Source organism: Bacillus rossius (genome assembly GCF_032445375.1).
Source record: "Bacillus rossius redtenbacheri isolate Brsri chromosome 4 unlocalized genomic scaffold, Brsri_v3 Brsri_v3_scf4_1, whole genome shotgun sequence".
NCBI classification, from domain to species: domain Eukaryota; kingdom Metazoa; phylum Arthropoda; class Insecta; order Phasmatodea; family Bacillidae; genus Bacillus; species Bacillus rossius.
The window spans coordinates 25,449,162-25,472,774 of NW_026962010.1; the positions used below are offsets into that span (position 1 = coordinate 25,449,162).

Here is a 23,613-nt window from a genome sequence, read left to right on the forward strand (position 1 = left end):
ACCATGCTATCTCCCGCCGGTGCGCCGGCGCGACGGCTCGAGTTCGCGTCGCTCTCACGCCGCGCAACTGCACCTGCCTCCATCCTGTCTGCGTGTGCTTACGCGCGCTTACGTGCGCTTACGTGCGCTTACGTGCACTTATGTGCGCTTACGTGCGTTCGTGTGTGTTTACGGCCATACTAGCTGGGCGCCAAATGACGTCCCTCGGCCTGAGGTCCCTAATTTCCTGTTTGCGAAAATGTCCTGTTTTGCCCATGTAGCTCTTGTCGGTGAGGAGTGAGTTCAGGCCAGCGTGGCCGGGACCGGAAAATACGGGACCTGGAGGGAATTTTACGTGGGGATATGGAACGGTAGGTAGTTCCAAGGATAACTCGGTGATGTCCGTTTCCACGAGCCCCTTTGATTTCCGTATAGAGAACCTGCCACAGCCTGGCCGGCACGACGCGGAACGAACGCCCTCCCAGCTGCGACCCGGACTCCCGGAAATAGGTCTCGTCCTTAGAATACGTCCCGACATGAACAGAGGAGGTAACCCCGTAGCTAATGGTTCCGGTTACGATTGTTCCGTATTGATGCACAGCGCGTACGCGGACCATCACGTAAGAGGAATAAGGTCCTATGAGTGCTCGTAGTGACTGAGAGGTTCAGCGGTCCGGAGTGGCACTTACACAGCCTATAACGTAGGCAGGAGAAGTCCCGGAAAAACTCGTAAAACTGAGTACGTCCAACGATATAACGAATGCAGCTCAGCTGCAGAGACGACCCGTGATGTTTCACTGTCGGCGAACTTCGAGATGAGAAATGCATTTCCCGAGCAGCGCGGAGCGGAGCGCGCGTCTGTTCGCTCTCGCGTCTCGTTCACCACTGCCGTCCCCCGCCCGCTAGCAGGCCGCGGAGGAGGGGAGGAGAAATCTGCCGGCGTGAGAGAGGCCCGCCTCGCGGTGCGCCAGGCTGCGATTACATTTCTAACATAGCATAAGCACTTGAAAGAATCACAGAATTATTAAAACGACAAGACAAGTAACTAATTAATAAAACGAAAAACACATGAATTAATTAGTTACGAATAAATGACAAGTGAAGTATTTACACAATGTTTCAGACTGAGAGTTTTTTTACGTTACAAAATACACGCAATTGTGGAGGCTCTTGACCACTTAAAAGTACATAATAAGCATAATTATATACAACACAAAAAGAAGCCCACTGGCATGCTAGGGCGCACGCGGGTGCGTCCCTGACCGTAGCACTTCACAGACGGTGCACTGGGGGGACAAACCTCCCTTAGGACCACGTCGGTGGACAGGTACAGCCTCTGCATCTGGGAGGGTACGACGACTGTCGTCAGTAATACAAATTATTATTTATTCATGTAAAAATTAACAACAGCAGAAAATATTGCAATTCCTCCAACTGTATATTCAATATTTTTGTTTTAAATAACACCTATAATAGCACCAATTTGCACCTTGTAATACAAATTTTTCTGGGAAGGACCCCGAACCTCCTGTTTTTTGCTTGGGGTATGTTCACTCCTGCGAAAGGGGCCTCTTTTCGGGATAATGCCAGGGGCCTCGCAGAGGCTTGATACAGGTCTGCACATATGAATACAAATTTAAGCAGTAGACTCCTTAAAATAAAGTCGTGTCAGCAAGGCATAGAAAAGAGAGTATCGACCAAATACATCGCGGCTACTTAAGTTGTTATTATAATATAATACAAACCCTATATATATATATATATATATAATATATGATAAACTTATTTTAGCTGCGTTAAACAAACTGTCATATTAATGCTAAAAACAGAAATTTAACGATTGTTAAGCCAATATTCATAGTAACTCAACTATCTGCAACAATATGTCATCCCTACATGTTAAAAAAAAATTTTAAAAGGAGGATAACAAGTTCAATATATTCATCCAGCACTGCGATGAATTATTTAATTTCAAAATCAAATTACAATTGAAAAGTTTGTGCTAGCTCAGACCAAAAATAAAGTTTAATAGTGTGACATGTTTTAAAACATATTTGCCTAATTTATTTGATGGCGGAAATTGTAGTTCATTACTACCCCTCCAACTGTATCGTCAAACATAGATGGAGGCAAATATTTGGCAGTGTGTCAAGGGCAAACACAGACAATATTACACACACCCACACCCTAACTTCTCAACTCCATGGTACCAGCCATGGAGTTAAGAAGTTGGTACCAGCTGTATAACATTTCTACTCTACGTTAATAATTTCGTATTAATAATATAATCTTTGCCTTGAAATCACATGCAACTGCTTTCTAGTAATGGTGGTTCAGCGGAGTTGACTGAAACGCAAATTATTATAAAGTTGCATTAGATTTCTGGTTTTTTTGGATATTAAGATCTATTAATTTCAAATATTGTAAACATGAGGATCTGCGGCCCCAAACTTTCTCTTTGTGGATTAATCATCAGCGTGTGGGGTGTTATCCAGTTGGTAAGTGCTTGTGTTCTAGCTACGCCCACTAGTTTATATAAACAAGTGGATTATATACATGTGTGTGTGATTTATTTTTTCAGGTTTTGATGGGAATATTTTATTATGTAAGAAGTGTGGCTTTGGCGGAGGATCTACCTGGCTTGGAGGAAGAACATTTTCATACTATAAATGACTTTTACGCTAAAGCGGATCTGGGTTATACTCAGGTTAGTTTCGTTTATACAAGATGTTACACACTTTGTTGTCTTTGTTTATTACAGCAGATATTATCTATAGTGAAGTATTTTGTCTTAATTTGTGTACGTACTCATCTGCAATCAAGTGTCATTTGAATACAGTTTTGTTTAACTGGCTTTATAAGAAGTTTAATGGGTAATTTTAAAAGTTAAGTTTTTTTTAAATTAAAAAATATATTTTTTTTTTTAGCTTCTGCCATGTTTTCAAATCATTTTCGAAGATGGTGTCCTAAAACTTTAATCATGAGAATGGTTGGTGGTGTTAGGTTAGCTACATTTAAAATACTTTCAGATAGCCCAGGTCTTGTTTGGAAAGTTGGTTAGGTTCTAGCCTACCTTGAGAGTAGTCTCAATCTCGATACCGTGATATTGATCACGTCACCCTCATGGCTGTGCTCATGTCATTACCACCCCAACATTCTTAATGGACAAGTGTGGGAATATTAAGGTTTTAGGCAGGAAAAATACATATGCTCATTTTGCATAAAAACTTTTCTTGGTAAATATGTAGTGTACGGATTAGCGCCAAAAAAAATCGTAAAAATCTGAAATAACTTTCATTATATGCTCTTTTATGTCCTCTTTTCATAACCGCCTGCGGAGATAAATTCCAATTACTTTTGGAGATATCGAATTTTTAAATTTTAATTAAATTAAAATTTTTTTTATAAAAATCTGAAATAACTTTTATTATATGCTCTTTTACGTCCTCTTTTCATAACCGCCTGCGGAGATAAGAAATTCCAATTACTTTTGGAGATATCGAAATTTTAAATTTTAATCACTATACCTGCACATTCACACGGAATTCACCATTGTTTTTTGTTTACGAGTATCAAATGTTTTTTTTTGGATAATGTTGTCACGTGATAGGCCAATATTCAAATGAACCAATAGGCCGCCTCCAACTTAGGTGAGTTTTTAACGTTTCAAATTTTTATGCTTTAAAAAATTACGTTCGTTTCTACTGTTAATCCTTTGTTCCGGTTTGTTAGGTTAGGTCAGCTACATTATAAATACTTTAAAACTAAACAACCATTAAAATTAATTGGTAAATATGTAGTGTACGGATTAGCGCCAAAAAAAATCGTACAAATATAAAATAACTTTCATTATATGCTCTTTTACGTCCTCTTTTCATAACCGCCTGCGGAGATAAAAAATTCCAATTACTTTTGGAGATATCGCCGTTCTTATTTTGCAATACAAGCCCTATGTTATCATTCAACAGACGCCATTTTTTATTTTGCAGTGTGCGCGTGAATGCCTAAATAACAGAAATTTTCCATTAGGTAAGGTTAGTTACATTATAAATACTTCAAAAAAAAAAAACGGAAATTAAAAATAATATCAATTAATTTTACTTATATAGTTTTAAGTATTTATAATGTAACTGACCTGACCTAACAAAACGGGACAAAGGTAGATTAGGTCAGGTCAGCTACAGTATAAATACTTTGAAACTGAACGGACATTAAAAATAATGGAAATTAATTTTAATGGTTGTTTAGTTTTAAAGTATTCATAATGTAGCTGACCTGACCTAACAAACCGGGAAAAAGGATGAACAGTAGGAACTCACGTCATTTTCTTTTTACGTGATGTAGTCGTTCAACTACGTCGGGGAAAAAAAAATCATTCTTGTAAACAAGCAACAATGGTGAACGCGGGAAGCCTACGATTCACTCATCCTTCTGGACATACCCGAATACTCACGTTGGCAAGCCTTCTTTCAACAGACGAGTGGCAAACACCCGATCGTGCATCTTCGGTTTTTTTTTTTGTTTATTGTAAATAAATATGCGACTCATGAAAACTAATGGTCAATTAGGTTATGTTAGCTACATTATAAATACTTGAAAACATTGTGGATGGTTGATTTGGTTAGGATAGCTACATTAAAAATACTGTGAAATCATGTAAACGGTTTCCTAGTGCTGGGTAGCTACATATTAAAAAGTTATTTGCTAAGCAACCATAAAATGATTTTACAGTTTTTTTAATGTAGCTATACTTACCTAATATAACCAACCATCCACAATGTTTTAAAGTATTTTTAATTACTTCTTGCTAATTTTAAGAAAAGAAGGCTTGCCAACATGAGTATTCGGGTATGTCCAGAAGGATGAGTGAATCGTAGGCTTCCCACTGAACGCTGCATCAGTGCACAGCATGAAAAATAAAAAATTCTATATCTCCTAAAGTATTTGGAATTTCTGATCTCCGCCGGGTTTAATGAAAAGAGGAAGTTAAAAAGCACAGAATAAAGGAATTTTTGGAATTTTAAATTTTGTTTTTAACAAATATTGCCCAAATATGAAAATTAAAAAATTCGATATCTCCTAAAGTATTTCGAATTTCTTATCTCCGCAGGCGGTTATGAAAAGAGGACGTAAAAGAGCATATAATGAAAGTTATTTTATATTTGTACGATTTTTTTTGGCGCTAATCCGTACACTACATATTTACCAATTAATTTTATTATTTTTAATGTCCGTTCAGTTTCAAAGTATTTATAATGTAGCTGACCTGACCTAATCTACCTTTGTCCCATTTTGTTAGTTCAGGTCAGTTACATTATAAATACTTAAAACTATACAACAAGTAAAATAAATTGATATTATTTTTAATTTCCGTTTAATTTGAAGTATTTATAATGTAACTAACCTTACCTAATGGAAAATTTCTGTTATTTAGGCATACACGCGCACACGGCAAAATATAAAATGGCGTCGGTCGAATGATTACATAAGTCTTGTATTGCTAAATAAGAACAGCGATATCTCCAAAAGTAATTGGAATTTCTTATCTCCGCAGGCGGTTATGAAAAGAGGACGTGAAAGGGCATATAATGAAAGTTATTTCAGATTTGTACGATTTTTTTTGGCGCTAATCCGTACACTACATATTTACCCATTTCTTAATTAAACTTACTTTCAGGTATCATATTTTATACTACAGACCTACTATTATTAAATTCTAAAAAAATGATGAATGTGTATTGCCTACAGTATTATAGTTTATATTGCAGTCCCACCTGGTTTAGTATATTTTCCGATACCACTTTTGATTACAGTATTAGTTTTTTAACATTCATCTATAATTTAAATGTCCTGGGTATCGTAAATTAGGTATGCTATAGCATCATATATTTAAATATATATATATATATGTATATATAAAAAACCATACCTAAATACATATTACCCACAGTATGGTATTACATGCTAGAATTCCGCTTGTTTTAGTACAACTTGCGATTCCACTTTATGTAAATAAATTATTTTCAACTGATTTTAACGTCCCGGGTATCATAAAGTATACTACAGCTCTTACCTATTCTAGTATAGAACATAATATCAAAGAAATATTTGGTATGCCATAATGTAGTTCCCTCAAGAAACAAATATTTTGCAAAACAAATGTGAAATTTTCCTGTCCCAAATGCCCTATTCCCATACTTGTACTGTAAGAACATACAGGTCGGGATTACTTCAACACCGCCTGGGTGATGACTTCATCAATGTCATTACCTTTTAGCAATCCAAAATAGTTGAACTAACCTCACCAAAACTTTTGCTTGGTTGCAAAAAAAAAAAAAAGTAAATTTTTTACATCACTGCTTTTCGGTAAATAAAATAAAATTACAAAAATTCTTTTTCAAACCCAAAACAGTATTTATAAACCTCAACAGGTTTCTGAGAAATTACAGTTTATAGGTTACCTACTTTAAGTAGCCTATGCAGTGAAGTGGTTGTTGCCATGTGCTTTAGCATAGCAACATGGGAAACCTAAGATTCACACGTCATTCCGAGGTCCAAACTGTTCCGAAGTTCACAGCTCGCACGTGAAACTGCACTAGCACATATTATAAGGGAAAAAAACCACACAAGAAAGATGTCAATATGGCCTTTCATCAACTTCAGTTATGGAGAAATTAGAGTATTGTCACACTGTAAAATACTTAAATATAGTGTGAACAGTTGGTTTGGTTAGGTTAGCTACAATATAACAGGGTGTCTACTGACCGGGAAATTCGGGAAATTCGGGAATTGTACATGAGTTTCACAACCCGGGAAAAAAACGGGAATTGTACATGATTTTTGCTTAGTGTACGGGAATTTTTTTTCTTTGCTCGTGCAATTTTCAAAGTGTTTTCACTTTTAAATATATCTCAATACAGAAGCCTTCGCACAGACCAATAAGATTTATGTCAGTTGCTTGATCAGAAGTCCAAGAACGGACTGATAATTTTAGCTAAAACATACTAGAGACTCGTAATTGCTTTAGCTTCTAATGCACGTCAATCCGTACTTCGGTCCAGAGATGTGAGGGGAATATTAAGAAGAATTTGCTGGCGACACTGTATTTTCTCTCGCTCTGTTTTTCATTTCGTCAGTAGTTTCAACGTCTCTAGTAATTCACTTTGTTGTTTACCTACCTAATCAGGGCTTACTGCGTAATAATTTACTTTTTTTTCTCTTTAAGGATGCCTTAGTTTTATGTTGCGTGTGTTTACCTAATCAGTGCTTACTACGTAATAATTTACGTTTTTTTCTCTTTAAGGATGCCTTAGTTTTATGTTGCGTGTGTTGTTTACCTAATCAGTGCTTACTGCGTAATATTGTACGTTTTTTATTCTTTGAGGATGCCTTAGTTTTATATTGCGTGTTTTTTGAAGCGGATTTGAAACGTGAGTACCATCATTATTATTTATTGATCTCGTTTACACCCGCTCCTTGAGTAACGTTGTTCAATTTCTGCTGTTTTTAAGTAACGACGTCTGTTATTTACAGCATAATTTGAAGTAGCGCCCTTTTGTCTTCTTTCATTTATGTGAAATTTTATTGTATCCGTTTAATGGCAATGTTATTCGCGTAAGATTAATTCAATGCAACGAATTAATAGTGTGATGAAAAACAAACGCTATTTTGCTTTCCTTAATAACTTTTCGCGTCTTTCAGAGTTTATGGTCTTAAGCATATTTCAGATATATTTCTATAGTTTGCATTATGTAGAAATATCTCCGATGACCGAGTTTTCAGCCACTGTTTGTATTACATTTGGCATGTCAGCAGCTGCTCTGGTGAGCAAAGCCAGAATCTTCCAGGGCTAGTTTAACTTCAGTCATTAGGATTCTCTAGTGGCTAGTTACAAACAAATTGTTCTAGTAAACAACAGTCGGGAATTACGTTAACTGATTAAATAATCTAAATAATAATATAAAGTGTTTAGTTTATGCTTTGTTAAAGCATACTGGAGGTTAAATGTATTTCCTCCATTATAACATACGCGATAGTATCTTGATTAAAATGGTGTTAGGCAAGCATGATTGGAAAACAAATTATTTTCATTGACTAACACACTTATGGAAAAAAAATATATTTGACTAGCGCTCTGTTTTTCACTAACCAATTATGAAATTACTATAGGGGCGGGTGTAGCTACTTTAAATATTAGTGTCTTACAAAGTATTATATGGCCTGTATAAATTCTTATATCCTATTTTACTTGCATTTATAAATACTCCTAATGTTAACTGTCTTCAAAATTTACCCTTTTTTCATTTTTATGTTTTTGTAGATACGTGATTCCTTTATACTTGCCTCAATGGCTAGGCGTATTCGAGGAAGAAATTCATTTCAACCACAATGGAAGGAAGAATTTCCATGGCTGCAAGAAGTCGATGGAAGCAATCATTCTGCCAGGTGTTCAGTCTGTAGAACTATTTTCTCGGTTGAGTCCATGGGAAGAACAGCTGTTGTCAGTCACTCAAGTGGTAACAAACACAAACTTAGATTAAGTAGCTCTGAGAAGTCCACCTCTCTTGACACGTGGACTACAAAAGCCGGTTCAGTTCATGTGGCAACTGCAGTAGCAAATGCTGTAGCTGAAGCTTCCTCTGTGTCTTCACTATCGAAGCTCCCTTCATTAGGTTTGGGCTCTACTGTTGCTAGCAGTTGTGAAGTTTCACAGGTAGGGCACCAAGTAAAACAGCATACTGTATCAACCAACCGTGGTTTAAGTAGTTATCTTAAAAGAGATGAAGTCACACGTGCTGAAACATTGTGGTGCCTCCAAACAGTCATGAACCACGATTCCCTCAGAGGAGCTGCTAGTAGTGTTAGCCTCTTCAAAAGAATGTTTCCGGACGATTATATTGCTAACAGCATGCAACTTCAAAAAGATAAGATTTCCTATGTTATAGTATATGGTCTATCTCCTTACTTCCATAGTGAACTTAAAACTCGCATTAACAGTTGTGACTTTTTTAGCTTGGGTTTTGACGAAAGCATGAATAAAGTAGCACAAAAGCAACAAATGGATTTGTCTGCAAGATTCTGGGACATTTCACAAAACAGAGTATGTTCTCGTTATGTAACATCAGTGTTCCTGCATCACACCACTGCTGAAGATCTTCTTAAAGCTATAAAAGCAGGCCTAGAAGATTTGGATTTTTTGAAGATCATTCAATTGTCGATGGATGGTCCTAATGTAAATTTCAAATTATTGAAACTTTTGGCTGAAGATACCCGATCTTTTCCAGATGCTCCACAATTTCTTGACATTGGATCTTGTGGACTGCACACTGTTCATAATGCATTTAAGACTGGTATCAAGAAGACTTGTTGGGACATAATGGAGTTCTTCAGAGCTTTATACTATTTGTTCAAAGAGGCTCCGGGTCGACGAGGCGACTATACACAGGCCTCTGGATCTAATGTGTTTCCTCTGAAGGTATGCTCAATCCGCTGGGTTGAGAATGGAAGAGTAGCAAAAAGAGCTAGGGAAATGTTGCCACATGTTGACAAATACATAAGTTCAGTTAAAGGCACAGCCAAGGAACCAACATGCCGTAGTTTTTCAACAGTTTCAAAGGCAATTAAAGATAATCTTCTTACAGCTAAAATAGCTTTTTTTGAGGGACTGGCTGAAAATGTGGAGGAATTCTTAAAGGAATTCCAATGTGATGCTCCAATGGCACCATTCCTCTATGATGCTTTAACAGTTTTAGTGAAGCATGCTATGACGAAAATTGTCAAGAAGAATGTTCTTGAGAGTACTTCTCTTCAAAAAATAGACGTTTTGAAGCAAAATGAGAGCAATTCATTTATCTGTCTTAAAGACATTAAAAATGTTGACCTTGGTTATGGGACAAGGTTAGCTTTGGGAAAGTGCAAGAACGTCTCCGAAAAAGATATTTTACTCTTTCGTAAAGATTGTCGCACTGCTCTACAGCATTTTGTAGTAAAACTAATGCAAAAGTCTCCTCTGAAATATCCTTTGACCAAAGCATTAAATTGTCTGAACCCGTGCCACATGTCTACAAATGCTGATGCTTGCAAACAACTTACATCTGCTCTTGAAATTGTTCTTAAAGCAAATCTTTTTTCTGCTACCACAATAGAAAGGGCTGACCGTGAGTACAAGGTTCTGTGTTCACAACCACTTGTAATGGAAGATCTGAAGACATATTCACGATCCGAGACTCGACTGGACGCGTTCTGGATGAAGTTGATAGATGGTAAAAAGGAGTATGAAAACCTCGTTCCAGTAGTTAAACTTCTCCTAACCGTATCACATGGGAATGCACCCTTAGAGCGTGGATTTTCTGTAAATAAAGAGATTTTAGTAGAAAATATGAAAGAAACGTCTGTCATTGCACAGCGTCGTATTTATGACCATGTAACCTATGAGGGTGGATTGATGAAACTTGACATTACAAAACCCATGATTCTTTCAGTAAGAAATGCGCATTGCAGGTATACAGAAGCACTCAATGAACAACGACAAGCGAACGCAGATGCTATGAAACTTTCGGAGGCAAATAAACGTGCTGCTGCTGAGCTTCGAGAGCTTAAGGAGAAGAAAAGGAAGTTGATTGAGGATGCTGAACGAGAAGTGTCCATCATCAACGAACGTGTTAAGGAGCTGCAGAAATAAGTACCATAACTTACTTAGAATTGAAATCGAGTTTTCGGACTATTGTGGACCTGTGAAATAATTTAGTCATTTACAAAAAATTGAAGGCTAGAATTTAACTTTTCATAAAAATTGTATTTTTGTGTTATCAATGGTGTAATGTATAAAATATTACAAGGTCACTTATGTTTTTATCATAATTTGTTTTGAAAATAGTGTCGTGTAGTGTGTTTATATTGTTTGTATAAATGTCACAGTGTTGAGGCAGAAGTGTTATAAGGTATACAGCTGAACTTTATCAGGATACGTTACTAAAAGGGTTGTTACCACGGACAGGTTTTCAAATAAACCTTTTAAGACCAAGTGTTCAGGCATGTGTATGTATGCTTGCATATGTTTGTAAATTTTGTTTAATCATCTTTATTTTTGTAAATCTTCTGAATATCTTTGCAAATTAAATTTTTGAAACTTAGAAATTACTATAATTTAGTTTCTGTTATGTTAGTAAAGTGCAAAACTTTTGTACAGGAATTTTCTCAGAAGTGTACAGGAATGTACAGAAATTGTACAGGAATTTTGCTAGCTCAGTTTGGTAGACACCCTGTATAAATACTGAGAAATAGTTTAACTGTTGATTAGGTCAGGATAGGTACTTTTAATTTTTAATGTAGCTAACCTAACCTAATCAACCATCTCACTCACCAATTTGTAATATGTACACAGAACGCACATGAACGTGGCCTCGGAATGGACTCTTGGGAATGTTAGGTTTTCCCACACTGAAAAGCAAAATGCAGTGGCTGCATCAATGCACAGGTATTGTAATGTAACCTATAAACGGATCATTCTTAGAAACTAGTAGGAATTTAATTTTTAGGGTAAATATAGGAAAGTCTTTAGTGTTTGAAAAATGAATCTTCAGAATTTTATTATTTTATTCACGGTAAAGCAGTGACATAAGAATATTACTCGAAAATCTAATCTAAGATAGAAATACTAGTTTTTTTTTACCTTATGTTATAAATCTTATTATTCACCTACTGTAAGAACACAAATATTTAACCTAACATCACAAATCCAACACATTTAACACCCTTTCCCTTCTACAATTTAATAAACCTTTTAACAATTAAATTTAAAACAAAAGTCTTCCTGGATTTGTATCAATAATAATCTCTATATTATTTCTTGTATATATTATATTAAGGCCAAAAATTAAACTAACATTACACCATTAAATACATACGTAATCGTGAAATACAAACTGTCACTTTTCTTGTTGTTACTACAATCACGTTACATTCTATCTCGTACATAACACCATTAAATTGATTCAACTTAACAAAACACTAATTTTGTAACTTTTCTTTGGCATGCATCCAAGTTTTTTTTTCCTTGATCCTGATTGCATAATCCTATATACATTGATCCGGTGGTACATGATGCTTGATGTTTTAATTTAGTACATCGAAAGATACAGGTCAAGCAACTTGAATAATTACAATATAAACAAATTATTTTAGATTTTTATGGAAATTTCTTCTCTAGTATTAGTATTCAACTTATCCTATTTCATTGTTATATCACAAGGATTAAATAATGTTCAGGATCTTTCGACAAACTAATTAAAGCCACCAAGCATAATATATACAGGATTATGCCATCAGGTTCAAGATATGAACTTGGATACATGATATGGAACTCAACTTTTACTCTAATTTTCATTTCTCTTGTGACTAATACACTTTGTGTACCACCCATATTCTGTACCTCTACCTTTGTAACATTATTTGTTCTCTTTAACTACTACCAACATTATTCTCCCTTATATTATTACCACTTTAAACTTTACATTACTTCAACCATCTCACTTTTATTGGCTTACTTACATGTTGTCATATATTTCTCCTACTATTTTCCTACAGAATAAAAAAATATATGTAATGTACTGTATTGTGTTTTGAACTAGACCAAATTTTTTTTAATGTACCAAACTTAACCACTTGTTATATTTGTAAAACTAAAAGTAGGCCTACCTACTAGAAGTATTACAACACCATATCAGAAAATGATTCTAAAACATTACAGGAAGTAAAAAAAAATAATAAATAAAAAATTTGAATTTTAAATTTCATTTTTGGTAAAGAGGCACTTTTTAAAAATCACCCAAAATAATTCCTAAGGGGTTAATGATTAGGTAGAGTTATCTTTTTCAATAATCAACCAACAGAAGGAATTATTTTGGGCATTGCAGTAACACTTACTTTTTACCAAGTGGGACAGTGTGTTAGAATTTGCCATTTTGATGTGTGTGTATGGATGTTAAGCTTAAAATTTTCACCTTATGTTTGTGTACAATTTTAATGATATTATTTATAAATGTGGCTGATCAAATGTTTCACTGAAGTTAACAAAATTTACTTGATGAGACAAAAAGAAACTCACCCATATCACAGGTTATTACAAGTCCTTTGTAGTTATGTAGTGAGCACGAAATGAGCAGATGTTCAGCGTTGTCTGGAATTTTCCAATGAAACAAAAATTTCTCTAGGTACCTAATGAAATGTGGATTCAGTACACCTACGTCCAGGACACTTGCACATACTTGATCCACAACCACTGAAGACGTCTCATTAGCACATGTCATTTATACAAAAAATATTCAACTATAAAGTTAAAATAAGACCACACCATGTGCAGCTGTCTTACATTCCAAAGTTTGAACTTGGAGTAACTTTGAATGAACTAAAGTTAATTAATAAATTACAAAAAAATAACAGGATGTGTAAAATAAAGTAATACCTATATAAAAAAAACCCAAAAAAACATGATACATTTAAATAAATTATTACATGAATCCCAAAAGGTAGTCAAATGGTCCTAACAGTGTTGTAGCATTTGCACCTGATTCTTTTTTTAATCACAGGACACGAATGATTATCATGTTGAATACAAATATGTACTTTACAGGATGTTTGGAAATTGTTGTGCATAAATTTAATGGGTGGCATGGAAATACAAAACAAGCAATTTGTGTTATGAAAGCATATGTCCTGCAAAGTTACAGGGACAATCATTAGCATGGAGTTTGGTGTACTTCACCCTACTGAATGAAATTACCCGTTTCAAGCAGTAGCTGTTAACGAGCTTGTCTAGTCATGGGTGTACCTGTTTTAGTGAGGCAGGATGATAAGCGTGACACTCGCTGATGCTGAACACAAGGCTGTGGTCTGGCATGCAGTCTTCTTTTGCGTAGGGCAACAATGAGTGTGACCGGTTACAATAATGTTATATGGCAGAGAAATGAAGATAAAGGTGTCATGTCAAGTCCCTTGAGTGCTTTCAAGAATTTGTAAAGGATGTTTCATGCCTAAAAATTATTCTGAAAAAAATGCAATTAGCCATTTTCACTCTTCTGAAGATACTGTTTGAGAATGAAATCCGTAAATAGGACTACTCATCCGCCCTCAAAGTATTCTTAAATGTTTTCATAAACAGACACCACTTGGATATCTTGAGCAGTTTTCAAATTGGGTGGTAATTTCTGAAACCCTACGCACTGCATGTGTGCCCAGGTGCACTTAAGAAGTATTAAGAACTTCATAGGTACAATATTATATGGTGAATTATGATAAAACCAACATAACACCTCAAAGCATATAAATACAAGATGCAATAGGGAAGTGGAAGTTAATGTACCTTAAAACACCAAAATGCAAGTAAAAACATTAAGTAAATCAATTAGTAATTTGTCTAAACTCAACGCAAATTAAAAACATTAATCTTTTACTTGTTAAATTATTAAATGTAATTTATTTAGCATTAATTTTATATCAAAAAGTACCTACAATCTAAATGGATGTGAAAAAAATTAATATTATGTAGTTTGTACCTTCATCTTTTATTATTAACATTTATTTTTTATTAATAATGTTAGCACATTTTTCAAACACAAAAATTGGCCAGTTTATTTTTCTTTTTCTTAGTGGTCTGTTCTAGATAAACTTATAACTTATAACTAATAATTTTTTTGTATAATGGATTTATTAGAGACTATGTTAGTGAAATAAGTAATATTTTAGTATTTTCATATTTTATGAATAAAGTCAATGTTTAAAAAATAAAAAAATAACACCAAAATCTCCTGTTCTAAAAATGAAATTGACCAAAAAATAATATCATTTAATCTTGTCCCTACCTATTTGGTTCATGTGTGTAGTAAAAGAGTCCTTGGTATTTGAGCACTGCTCCTGCTTTTTGTAATTTCTTTTACCTCATACACCATTAACACATGGCCATGCATGCTATTAGTGTTTGTCACTTCTTTAATCGCAACACTGTACCACTGACTGTCACAACCAACCTGTCACTGTGCTACACCAGACAGCAGTTGACTAACTATAGACGTGTGAGCGTGGCTCATCGCCTGCCTACCCAGGCATTTGAATATCACTCACTGCAATCACACGTCCGGTCAGTTGCGTTCACTCAGTCCGGTGCTACGGCAATCAAGTGCTGCTCTGCATCGTACACGCGCCACCAGGCAGCTGACTCAGAGAGCACAACCTCATTATTACAAACCTGAAGGGTCCAAATTTTAGCACTTTGTAATAACAAGGGTTTGTATTAACCAAACTATTGGAAATCGTCACAACAGGAAAAAAAATTGATATAACTTGTAATGCCTATAATATTACCACAAAGAAAATACACTGTAATATAAGCTGGCTCCACTATATACATAACATTATTTAAAAACACTAAAAAAACATTTCAATGCAGTACCTACAGAAGAACCCATAATACAAACAAAAGCTTCAAAAAAACTTACAAAATTACATAGCACTTTATAGATACAAACATTGTTCAAACCTTATCACTTTGTAATAACAAAGTTTGTATTAACCAAACTATTGGAAATCATCATGACAGAAGAAAAAAAATTGATATAACTATAGTTACAACCAACAAGAAAATACTCGGTTTGTAATATATGCTGGCTTCACTACATACATAAAATTATTTAAAAACACTAAAAAACCAACTCAATGCAATACCTACAGAAGAACCCATACAAAAAAAAACCTTAAAAAAAACTTGCATACAAAATTACATAGCACTTAATAGATTCAAACATTATCTGTTTCAACCTTCGGTTTGAAAAAAGTGTCAATTCTGGTTTGCGTTATTTGGTTTTTATAGGCATTGTTTACTGTAGAACAAAGTTTATCAAAGGCCAGAAGTTTTTCAGTGCCAACATCAATATTTGATAGCACATTTTCTAATGTTGCTAAAGTACTGTTGCCATTATTCTTACTTGGTAGTGATGAACACACTTCATCATTTTCATTTTCTTCACTTCCAGTTTCGTCAACACTTGCCTGCACAGCACAAGACTGAGCCTTGTTAATACACATCAGTTCATCATCCACTGGTGCTGCACTTGTTGCCACATCGTCATCAACTCGCACAAACTCACTGAATGGTTCCTGAAACTGTAGATGTTCCTCAAGCTGGTACCATTCTTCCACATTGCAATCTTCTACTTCTGGAGCCTGAATTTCACTGGCCCCAATACCAGCTTTCCTGAAGCAATTTGCAATGGTAACAGGTGTAACTGCATCCCATGCCATAACAATATTTTTCATTGCTTTCAAAACATTCCACTTGAAGTTTGCCTCCTTTTTCAACTCAATCTGACGAATCAAGTATGAGGTGAGACGAGTCCTGTAGTTTTTTTTTTTCACGTTCTGGATGACCCCCTGATCTAAAGGTTGCAGGAAACTTTTGTTGGCTGGGAGGTACAGCAATCTCACATGCGACAGCTCAAGTCCTGCAGAAGAGTGAGCAGAACACCTGTCTAACAGCAGTAAAATTTTCTTGTTTGTGCAAGCCATGCATCTTTCAAGTTTAATTAACCATTTCTGGAAAATTGGGATGGTTACCCAAGCAGCTGAGTTGGCTTCATAGTCACATGGGAGATTGCTTATATTCTTAAAACACCTTGGTTTTTGGAATTTTCCCACAACAAGGGGAGGAATTGTTGTTTTTCCGCTTTGGTTACAACACAACGAAGCAGTTATACGTTCTTTGCTGTGTTTCCCTCCATGGCACTTTTCACCTTTTACAGCCAATGTCTTGTTTGGTAACAAGTTATAAAATATACCTGTCTCATCCATGTTAAGTATGTCATCTTGATCGTACTGATCAAGTATTGGCTGAACAGACTGTAACCAATCCTTCACTTTGGTCGTATCAACAGCTGCAGACTCCCCACATACAGTTTTTCCAACAAGATTGTTGCGATCTTTAAATCTTTGAAGCCAACCACTGCTGAACTTAAAGTCCGAAATCCCTAACCTCAATGCTAGGTAATCTGCCTTTTTCTGTATCATTGGGCCAGAAATTGGCAAGTTTGCTACACACATTTCTTGATACCACTGTAACAAGGTAGCTTCCATTTCTTCGTGTTTTGGACCACGCAGTCTTTTTCTAGATAACTTGCAAGAACTTGTCAAAGCTAATTCAATTTTTTCACGATTTTTTAGTATCGTCGACAAGGACGAGAGCGGAATATTGAATTCTTTAGCGATTTCAGTTTTTGTTTTTCCTCCATTGTCAACTTCTTTTATAATACTAAGCTTAACTTGCAATGTTAGATCATTACGTTTACGTTTTGCAGTCATTTTACACTAGAAAAACGGTAGGTTATAGTACACGTGCAAACAAAAGGAAATACTGAAACTTATTTCCATAGATATCTCAACTTCGTATGTGCACTTCCGACTAATATAAATAAGCTATAGAGTACCTTCCTTTTAGTTTTCAGTTTACAAAACCTTTTTTTTGCTAGTTTAGTTACGATCATCAACACTAGAGTTGCGCTTTTCATCTTGTTTTTCAACCATTTTGTGTTTTACGATGCGTACATATGTATATCTTTGGAGAAACGTTTGTTTACATAATTGTGTAAACGTGATTATGTTTTGTTAAACTTTGCCCGTGAAATTCGTATTAACCGTTTACTTATACATGTAAACAGTAACTTGAGGAATTAGAACAACTTCGTATTTCATATTAACCGTATTTCGTATTAAACGTACTAAATAACATTGGAAAACATACTTCATTTCACGGGACTGTGAAAGTACTTCGCTTAAACAGGAATTTCGTACTAACTGATTCATATTAATGAGGTTTGACTGTAGTTTGTGTATCTGTGTGTGTAAATACCAGCCAGTGGGTACTATGGGTGTCCAGCTTTGGGGAAAACCTGGAATTGTCTTATGTGCAGTTTCACTTGGAGCTGAATAGGAAAAAGTTTTTGAATTTTTAAAGCTGGCAATAGCCAGCCCATCCAGTTCTGTGAATGGCAGATTTCATCAAACCTTTCATCCTACAAGCAGATGCATCTAGCATAGTCATTGGCACTGTCTTATCCAAGGAATTCAATGGTAGCAGACAGCTCATATCATTCGCCTCACGAACACTTACTCATCAGGAAAGAAAGCATCTTCAGTATATGAGTTAGAATTTAGCTGTAGTTTTTGATATTGTTAAATTCCGACAATTTTTGGAACATAAGAAATAACCCTTACAGGCTAGGCCCTTGCATGGCTTTTGGCATATCCTAAACAATTAGGCAAACTCTAATATTGGATTGCCAAAATTTCTTCACTCAAGATCTAAATTCAGAACATCTGATGCTCTTAAACCATTGTAGCAGACACACTTTCTCGAATGTTCAAGAACCCCTCCGACCAAACTCCTTCAGGGGACCCTCCAAACTGGTGTCATGCTTTGCTAACTGAGTTTCCTTTGGCATTCCGAGATCTTCAGTTGCACCAGCAGTCAGACCCACACATTTATAATATCATCAATCAAATTAAATCAGGATCTGTTCCAAAATTTTACAAATTTTCCAAAGGACTGTCAAACTATTTCAAAATTGCCCTGCCTCAAAATTTAAGGAATGTGATTTTCCAATATTACCAAACCTTTTCCCTTGGTGCTCATTTGGGCACCTACAAAACAATTCAAGGCATGCATCGGGATATTGCTGAACAGTTAAGATTTGCAAACTCTGTGCCTTCAGCAAACCAGCCCAGAAAACCCTGTTTGGTTTTTTATGTTCCGATGGGGCGGGTCGCCATGCGAAAACTTTTCATTGATTTTATAGGCTCATTTACATGATCCACACCATTCTACTGATGTGCATAAACGCCTTTTCAAAATTTGTATGGCTCATTCCTTTAAAGAAAGCAATAGCAAATACCACCATTTCTGCTCTGCAAAACCATATCTTTAGCAATGCTGGCCTCCCATCCATAATTGTCTAAGATAATGGTACACAGTTCACCTCTAAATCATTCAAAAATATGTGTTTCTTGCATGACATCCAACATTTCACCACATTATCCGAAGCCGTCGCATGCAGAGCGTTACAACAGAAACCTCCGTTCTGTGCTCATAGCTTATCATGCAAACGCACAGGATTGCGTGTTACAGATGGCATTTAACTATGCTTGCCATGAAGGACACAAGACAAACCCATTTCAAATCATGTTCATGTACCGGCCCAACATTCCTCTTTCCAACTGCTGGTCTTAGCAAGACCTTTTGCATGATGAACCAGACATACAGGAAGTTTGGAAAAGAGTTAAAGAAATCTCAAACTTGCTCATGAAGTAAACAAGAAGAAGTACTCCTAACCCTTAGAAGTTAGACGACATCCCATGAGCAAGGCCATAGACAAGAAGTCTGCCAAGCTCTCATATTGCTGTGTTTTTTTATCACCAGGTTCTGGAGAGTCTATTTTCTAAGCTCCAAACATCAAAAAGATGATTACCCAACCGAAAATCCTGTCATAGAGTTAAGTTCATACTAAACCATGGTACTAATTATAAGTATGCTAGCAAGTATTCTCTGAGCTTTAAGTGGTGCCACTTTAGTTCATAAGTTTATTGTACTTTTTACATATGAATTATGGGTATCTTGTTTTGTTGCTATGTATGAGGTTAGCTACTTTACTCTGTGTTCAGGGTTCAGGTACTGACCCTAGGCTCATTCGATCAATATAACGAGGTTCATATTTAAATTTTTCTAACTTATCCTAAGGGAACCTTATAGTTATAATTTAAACTTTTGCCTGTTGGTTTGACCACAGCGGCCAGCCGTGCTTTCTTCTTCGCAAGCTGTGTTAGCCGCATGTTTCCTACTCCCCCTGTCTCTTTGCACACTCCAGCGGGTAATTTCTCCCGTCAAAACTTCGGCAGCACACCCGTGTATTCGAGCACCCTGCTCTTGTTGGCAAGTTTCGTCAGACACCCTTATCTCTTCTCGAGCTGCCACCAGAGCACACTATGCAGCACGTCCTGAGGATGTCTCCTCAGGCTGCTCCCAGCACAGCGACTGACCGTCTGTGTTCAAGGAAAAAACCCACTGTCAGTCGTATGATTTTAATTTTTTTTAACTTCAAAGCAGTGATATTCATTTGGAGTCTGAAATGACCATAAACCAAATAGTTTTATGTAATCTCTATTATTTGTTGAAAAACCTTATGTTCAAAGGCTTTTTTTGGTAAACTTAGTTGATTATGTTATTGTCATCTTAAGATACCATAAAGAAAAACTCCAGACCAGTAAAGTATAGAGTAACAAAGATAATTGTAGTTTTTTATATTTTATCGGTAGACACTGATCATAACTAATGCTCCAATCCACTGTAATGTTTAATAAGTGACACGTGTGTGTCATCCTATGAAACTGAGCATGCATTTAAACTCACTGTTTATTAATAAGCTACAAATTAATGAGATGCGACAAAAACAAATTTTTTTCCTTATTATTTTGTTTTCTTTACTTGCCACTGACTTCTGATTGGTGGTTCAACATCTCCACGTGAACAAGAGAAAAACCAGGCAAGAAAAGTTGCATTGAACACTACATTTACAAATACATTTTGATACAGATATGCATTGACAATAGTCGATAAAAAAGAGTTCTCAGGACACTAATATTAAATAAATTTGTAATCATAATAGCTGGAAACGACTGCTATAATGACAATTTGCATAGTGCATGAGTTCAACAGAACACATTATTTGTGCTATGAAAGTGTAAAGTGTCTCTGTAAGTGTATTAAGTGGGACGGGAGGCTGTATGGGCTGTGATACTAGAGAAGTGGAGGGTTTAGCTTGCCAGACTTACACTCTTGGGAGGCACAAGGTAACTGTTGGTTCTCTTCACCGTACTTAACTATTTACAGTAATGGAGGCTAAAAGCGATATCTTTTCCATGCTGTTGTCCGCTCCAAATGGCTTTCCTTCCCCCTACTTTCTTTCTAAATTTTCCAATGGTTTCGACTGTAATCTCCGAAGGATACTGGCTGCAACAGATTGGAAGAAAAAATGTTCACAGTTGTCCAGAAACTTTGGAAGTTAACACTTTCTCAAACACTGGTGCTTTGACCTTTGCACCATACAGTGCTTACACACTACACCTTTTACAAAGAAATCATTCATGTTGCGATGATGGTTGTGATGTAACCTTATTACATAATGCAGTAACGTCAAGAAATACATAAGGGCCATCTGGTTGAGCCTCTTCACTTTTCTGCACAAGGCACTGAACCGATGAGCAGTCTTTGCATCGGTAAAGCACCTCTATGAGACCGAAGCAGTGACAATATATTTTATAGTGTAATATTACATTTATTCCTAAAATAAAGGTGCAAAAAAATTTTAATGCATAAATATTAATAAATTTTAGCCCTTTTAGCCATACTAAAGAACTAAACTATGTAGTTTAATTAATTGTAAAAGATCTGAAATACTATTCATAAGCAGATACTTTTAAGATATCTAAAGCAGTTTTTAAACGGCATGTTGATGGCAACTTTAAATATTTCCTGTGATGTAGAACCAGTTTTCTTAAGCTGCTAGGCAGACTGCCATGTGGCTTCTTTGGAAAATGTTGCCTGAACTGAAAACTAAAACTGTGAGTGTTAGCTCTCGGCCGAGGTGCTCAGTGTGGTTGTGTTTGCAGAATGCCTACAACTGCTGGATAGCAGCGTGCTTGTACGTGCTGACGCTACTTCTGTCTGCGCACCAGTTCTACGTGAACAGCAGGTCGTCGCACACGCTGTAGTACCTAGTCCGTGTTTGCTGTGCGTAAGGGTTGTATTGTTTACATGTTTGTACATGGGTATATTACCCAGCTCTCTAGTTGTGGGTAGGAGGTGGTGGACCCATTTTGAAATGTAGTATTATCAAGTATTTTAACTGTTGGCTCTGCAGTGTCCTGCCACCTGTATCAATTATGAACACAGTAACAGTTTTTGGTTTTATGAAGTTATAAATATTGTTTTATTTTTTATTGTACATTCCATTAAATATAGTTATTTTCAATACAGAAAAAAAGTATGCAAAACAGTTCAGTGGAAGTTCATTATAAAGTACATCTCTTGATAGGATTACTCACTTTAAAGTAGTATTTCTATAACCCTACAGATGTTTATATTAAGTAACAATTCAGTATACGGCACTTTCGTAATATTGTGTCAAATTGAGTTTTTTTGTTCATTGTAATGAGATTTCACTGAATATTATCTGTATGGATTCTTGTGTGTTCAGTAAATGTCTAGCCTGATTCTTAAAAAAAAAAAAAATACAGGTAGGCTACAGTTAAAATGTAACATATGTATATTTGTGATTTTTCCACTTGGTGAACCAAATTACTCTCCATATTTTTTTTTTTTTTTTATGTAGTTGTCCTGAAATATTGTATTATATGTATTTAATTGTAAATTATACTTGTGTTTAATATGAAAAGAGAGTTTCATTATTTAACATTCAGTTGAGATTGGCTTGGAATGGAATAATGGCTGTCAGGCCGGGATTACTATGACTTGATGTATCAAGTAAACTATTACTTGCATTCATTCATTTCAAGTTTTATATTATGATGCTACAAATTTTCACTTGAAAATTAACTAAGGATTGGAAATTGAAACTAATAATAGCTGAGGAGTTTGATTTAACTAAATTCTAGTATTGTCTATATTTCAAGGGTATTAATATTATTATTCAGCTGTGACATATACTGTTGGTGAGACATCTAAACACAGGTGACAAGGAAATGACATGACAACAATAATACAAGAATTTTGTACAAGTTTGAAGCTTCTTGTCTTATTGTGTTATTGTGTTCTACTTAAGTTGCTGTAAAATGTAGGAGGATGGAAAGAGCTATATTTAGAATAAATTGATTTACTTAGACTTTTATTTTACACTTGCATCAACAGTGCATACAAACTTGTGTTAATGTTTATGAAATGTTTTTTTCTGCCGTACAGCTTTAAAAAATTAAGTCAGTTACAACTCATGTGTTCATTGTATGAAACTGCTGATTGTCACGCTTCAGGGGACCGTTCCCCCTCATCGATGTGCCAGGGCACCGGCCCTCTGCACCTTCCCTTAGCATTCATCATGGCTATCCATTTATAGTTCTTATCTGAGAATATGTTTAAAAAACTGTAACCCGACTATGGGAAAAAAAACACTAAAAGGTAAGAAACAAGGTAGGTGCTGTTGATATCATTGTTTTATTGAGTAAAACAAGTCATTTGATATGTTAGATATTCCTATTTATTTAGTTCTATTGAAATCCTCTGTCACTTCCACATTAATAACATTATAATTCCATTCAAATGCCGTAGTTGTGCGTTGTCAACTACAAAAAGTAAGCATTTTAACTTGATACACAAGCAAGCATTTTAGTTTGATATATTATAAGAATGGTAAATTAAATTATAACATTATATCAATATGATAGAAGATTTTAATTATAAAAGATTGATCTTACTTAATCTTTTATATAAAATTATCGTGTCACAGTGTTATCATACTCCTCCGAAACGGCTTGACTGATTTTTATCAAATTTTGTATGCATATTCAGTAGGTCTGAGAATCGGC

At 35.5% G+C, this 23,613-nt stretch overlaps 2 protein-coding genes across 2 annotated transcripts; both read left to right on the forward strand.

Moving 5' to 3' along the window:
* Positions 1-2,176: 2,176 nt before the first annotated feature.
* Positions 2,177-22,469, forward strand: LOC134541727 (ribonuclease kappa-like). Its single transcript, XM_063385374.1, has 3 exons — positions 2,177-2,477; positions 2,561-2,686; positions 21,685-22,469. The coding sequence occupies exons 1-3, from the start codon at positions 2,409-2,411 to the stop codon at positions 21,784-21,786; spliced, it is 297 nt and encodes a 98-aa protein (XP_063241444.1). The 5' UTR covers positions 2,177-2,408; the 3' UTR covers positions 21,787-22,469.
* On the forward strand, positions 6,732-11,121 carry LOC134541726 (uncharacterized). The gene is made up of 2 exons (XM_063385373.1): positions 6,732-7,409; positions 8,300-11,121. Exon 2 carries the CDS (start codon positions 8,327-8,329, stop codon positions 10,658-10,660), a length of 2,334 nt encoding a protein of 777 aa, XP_063241443.1. The 5' UTR covers positions 6,732-7,409; positions 8,300-8,326; the 3' UTR covers positions 10,661-11,121.
* Positions 22,470-23,613: the final 1,144 nt, after the last annotated feature.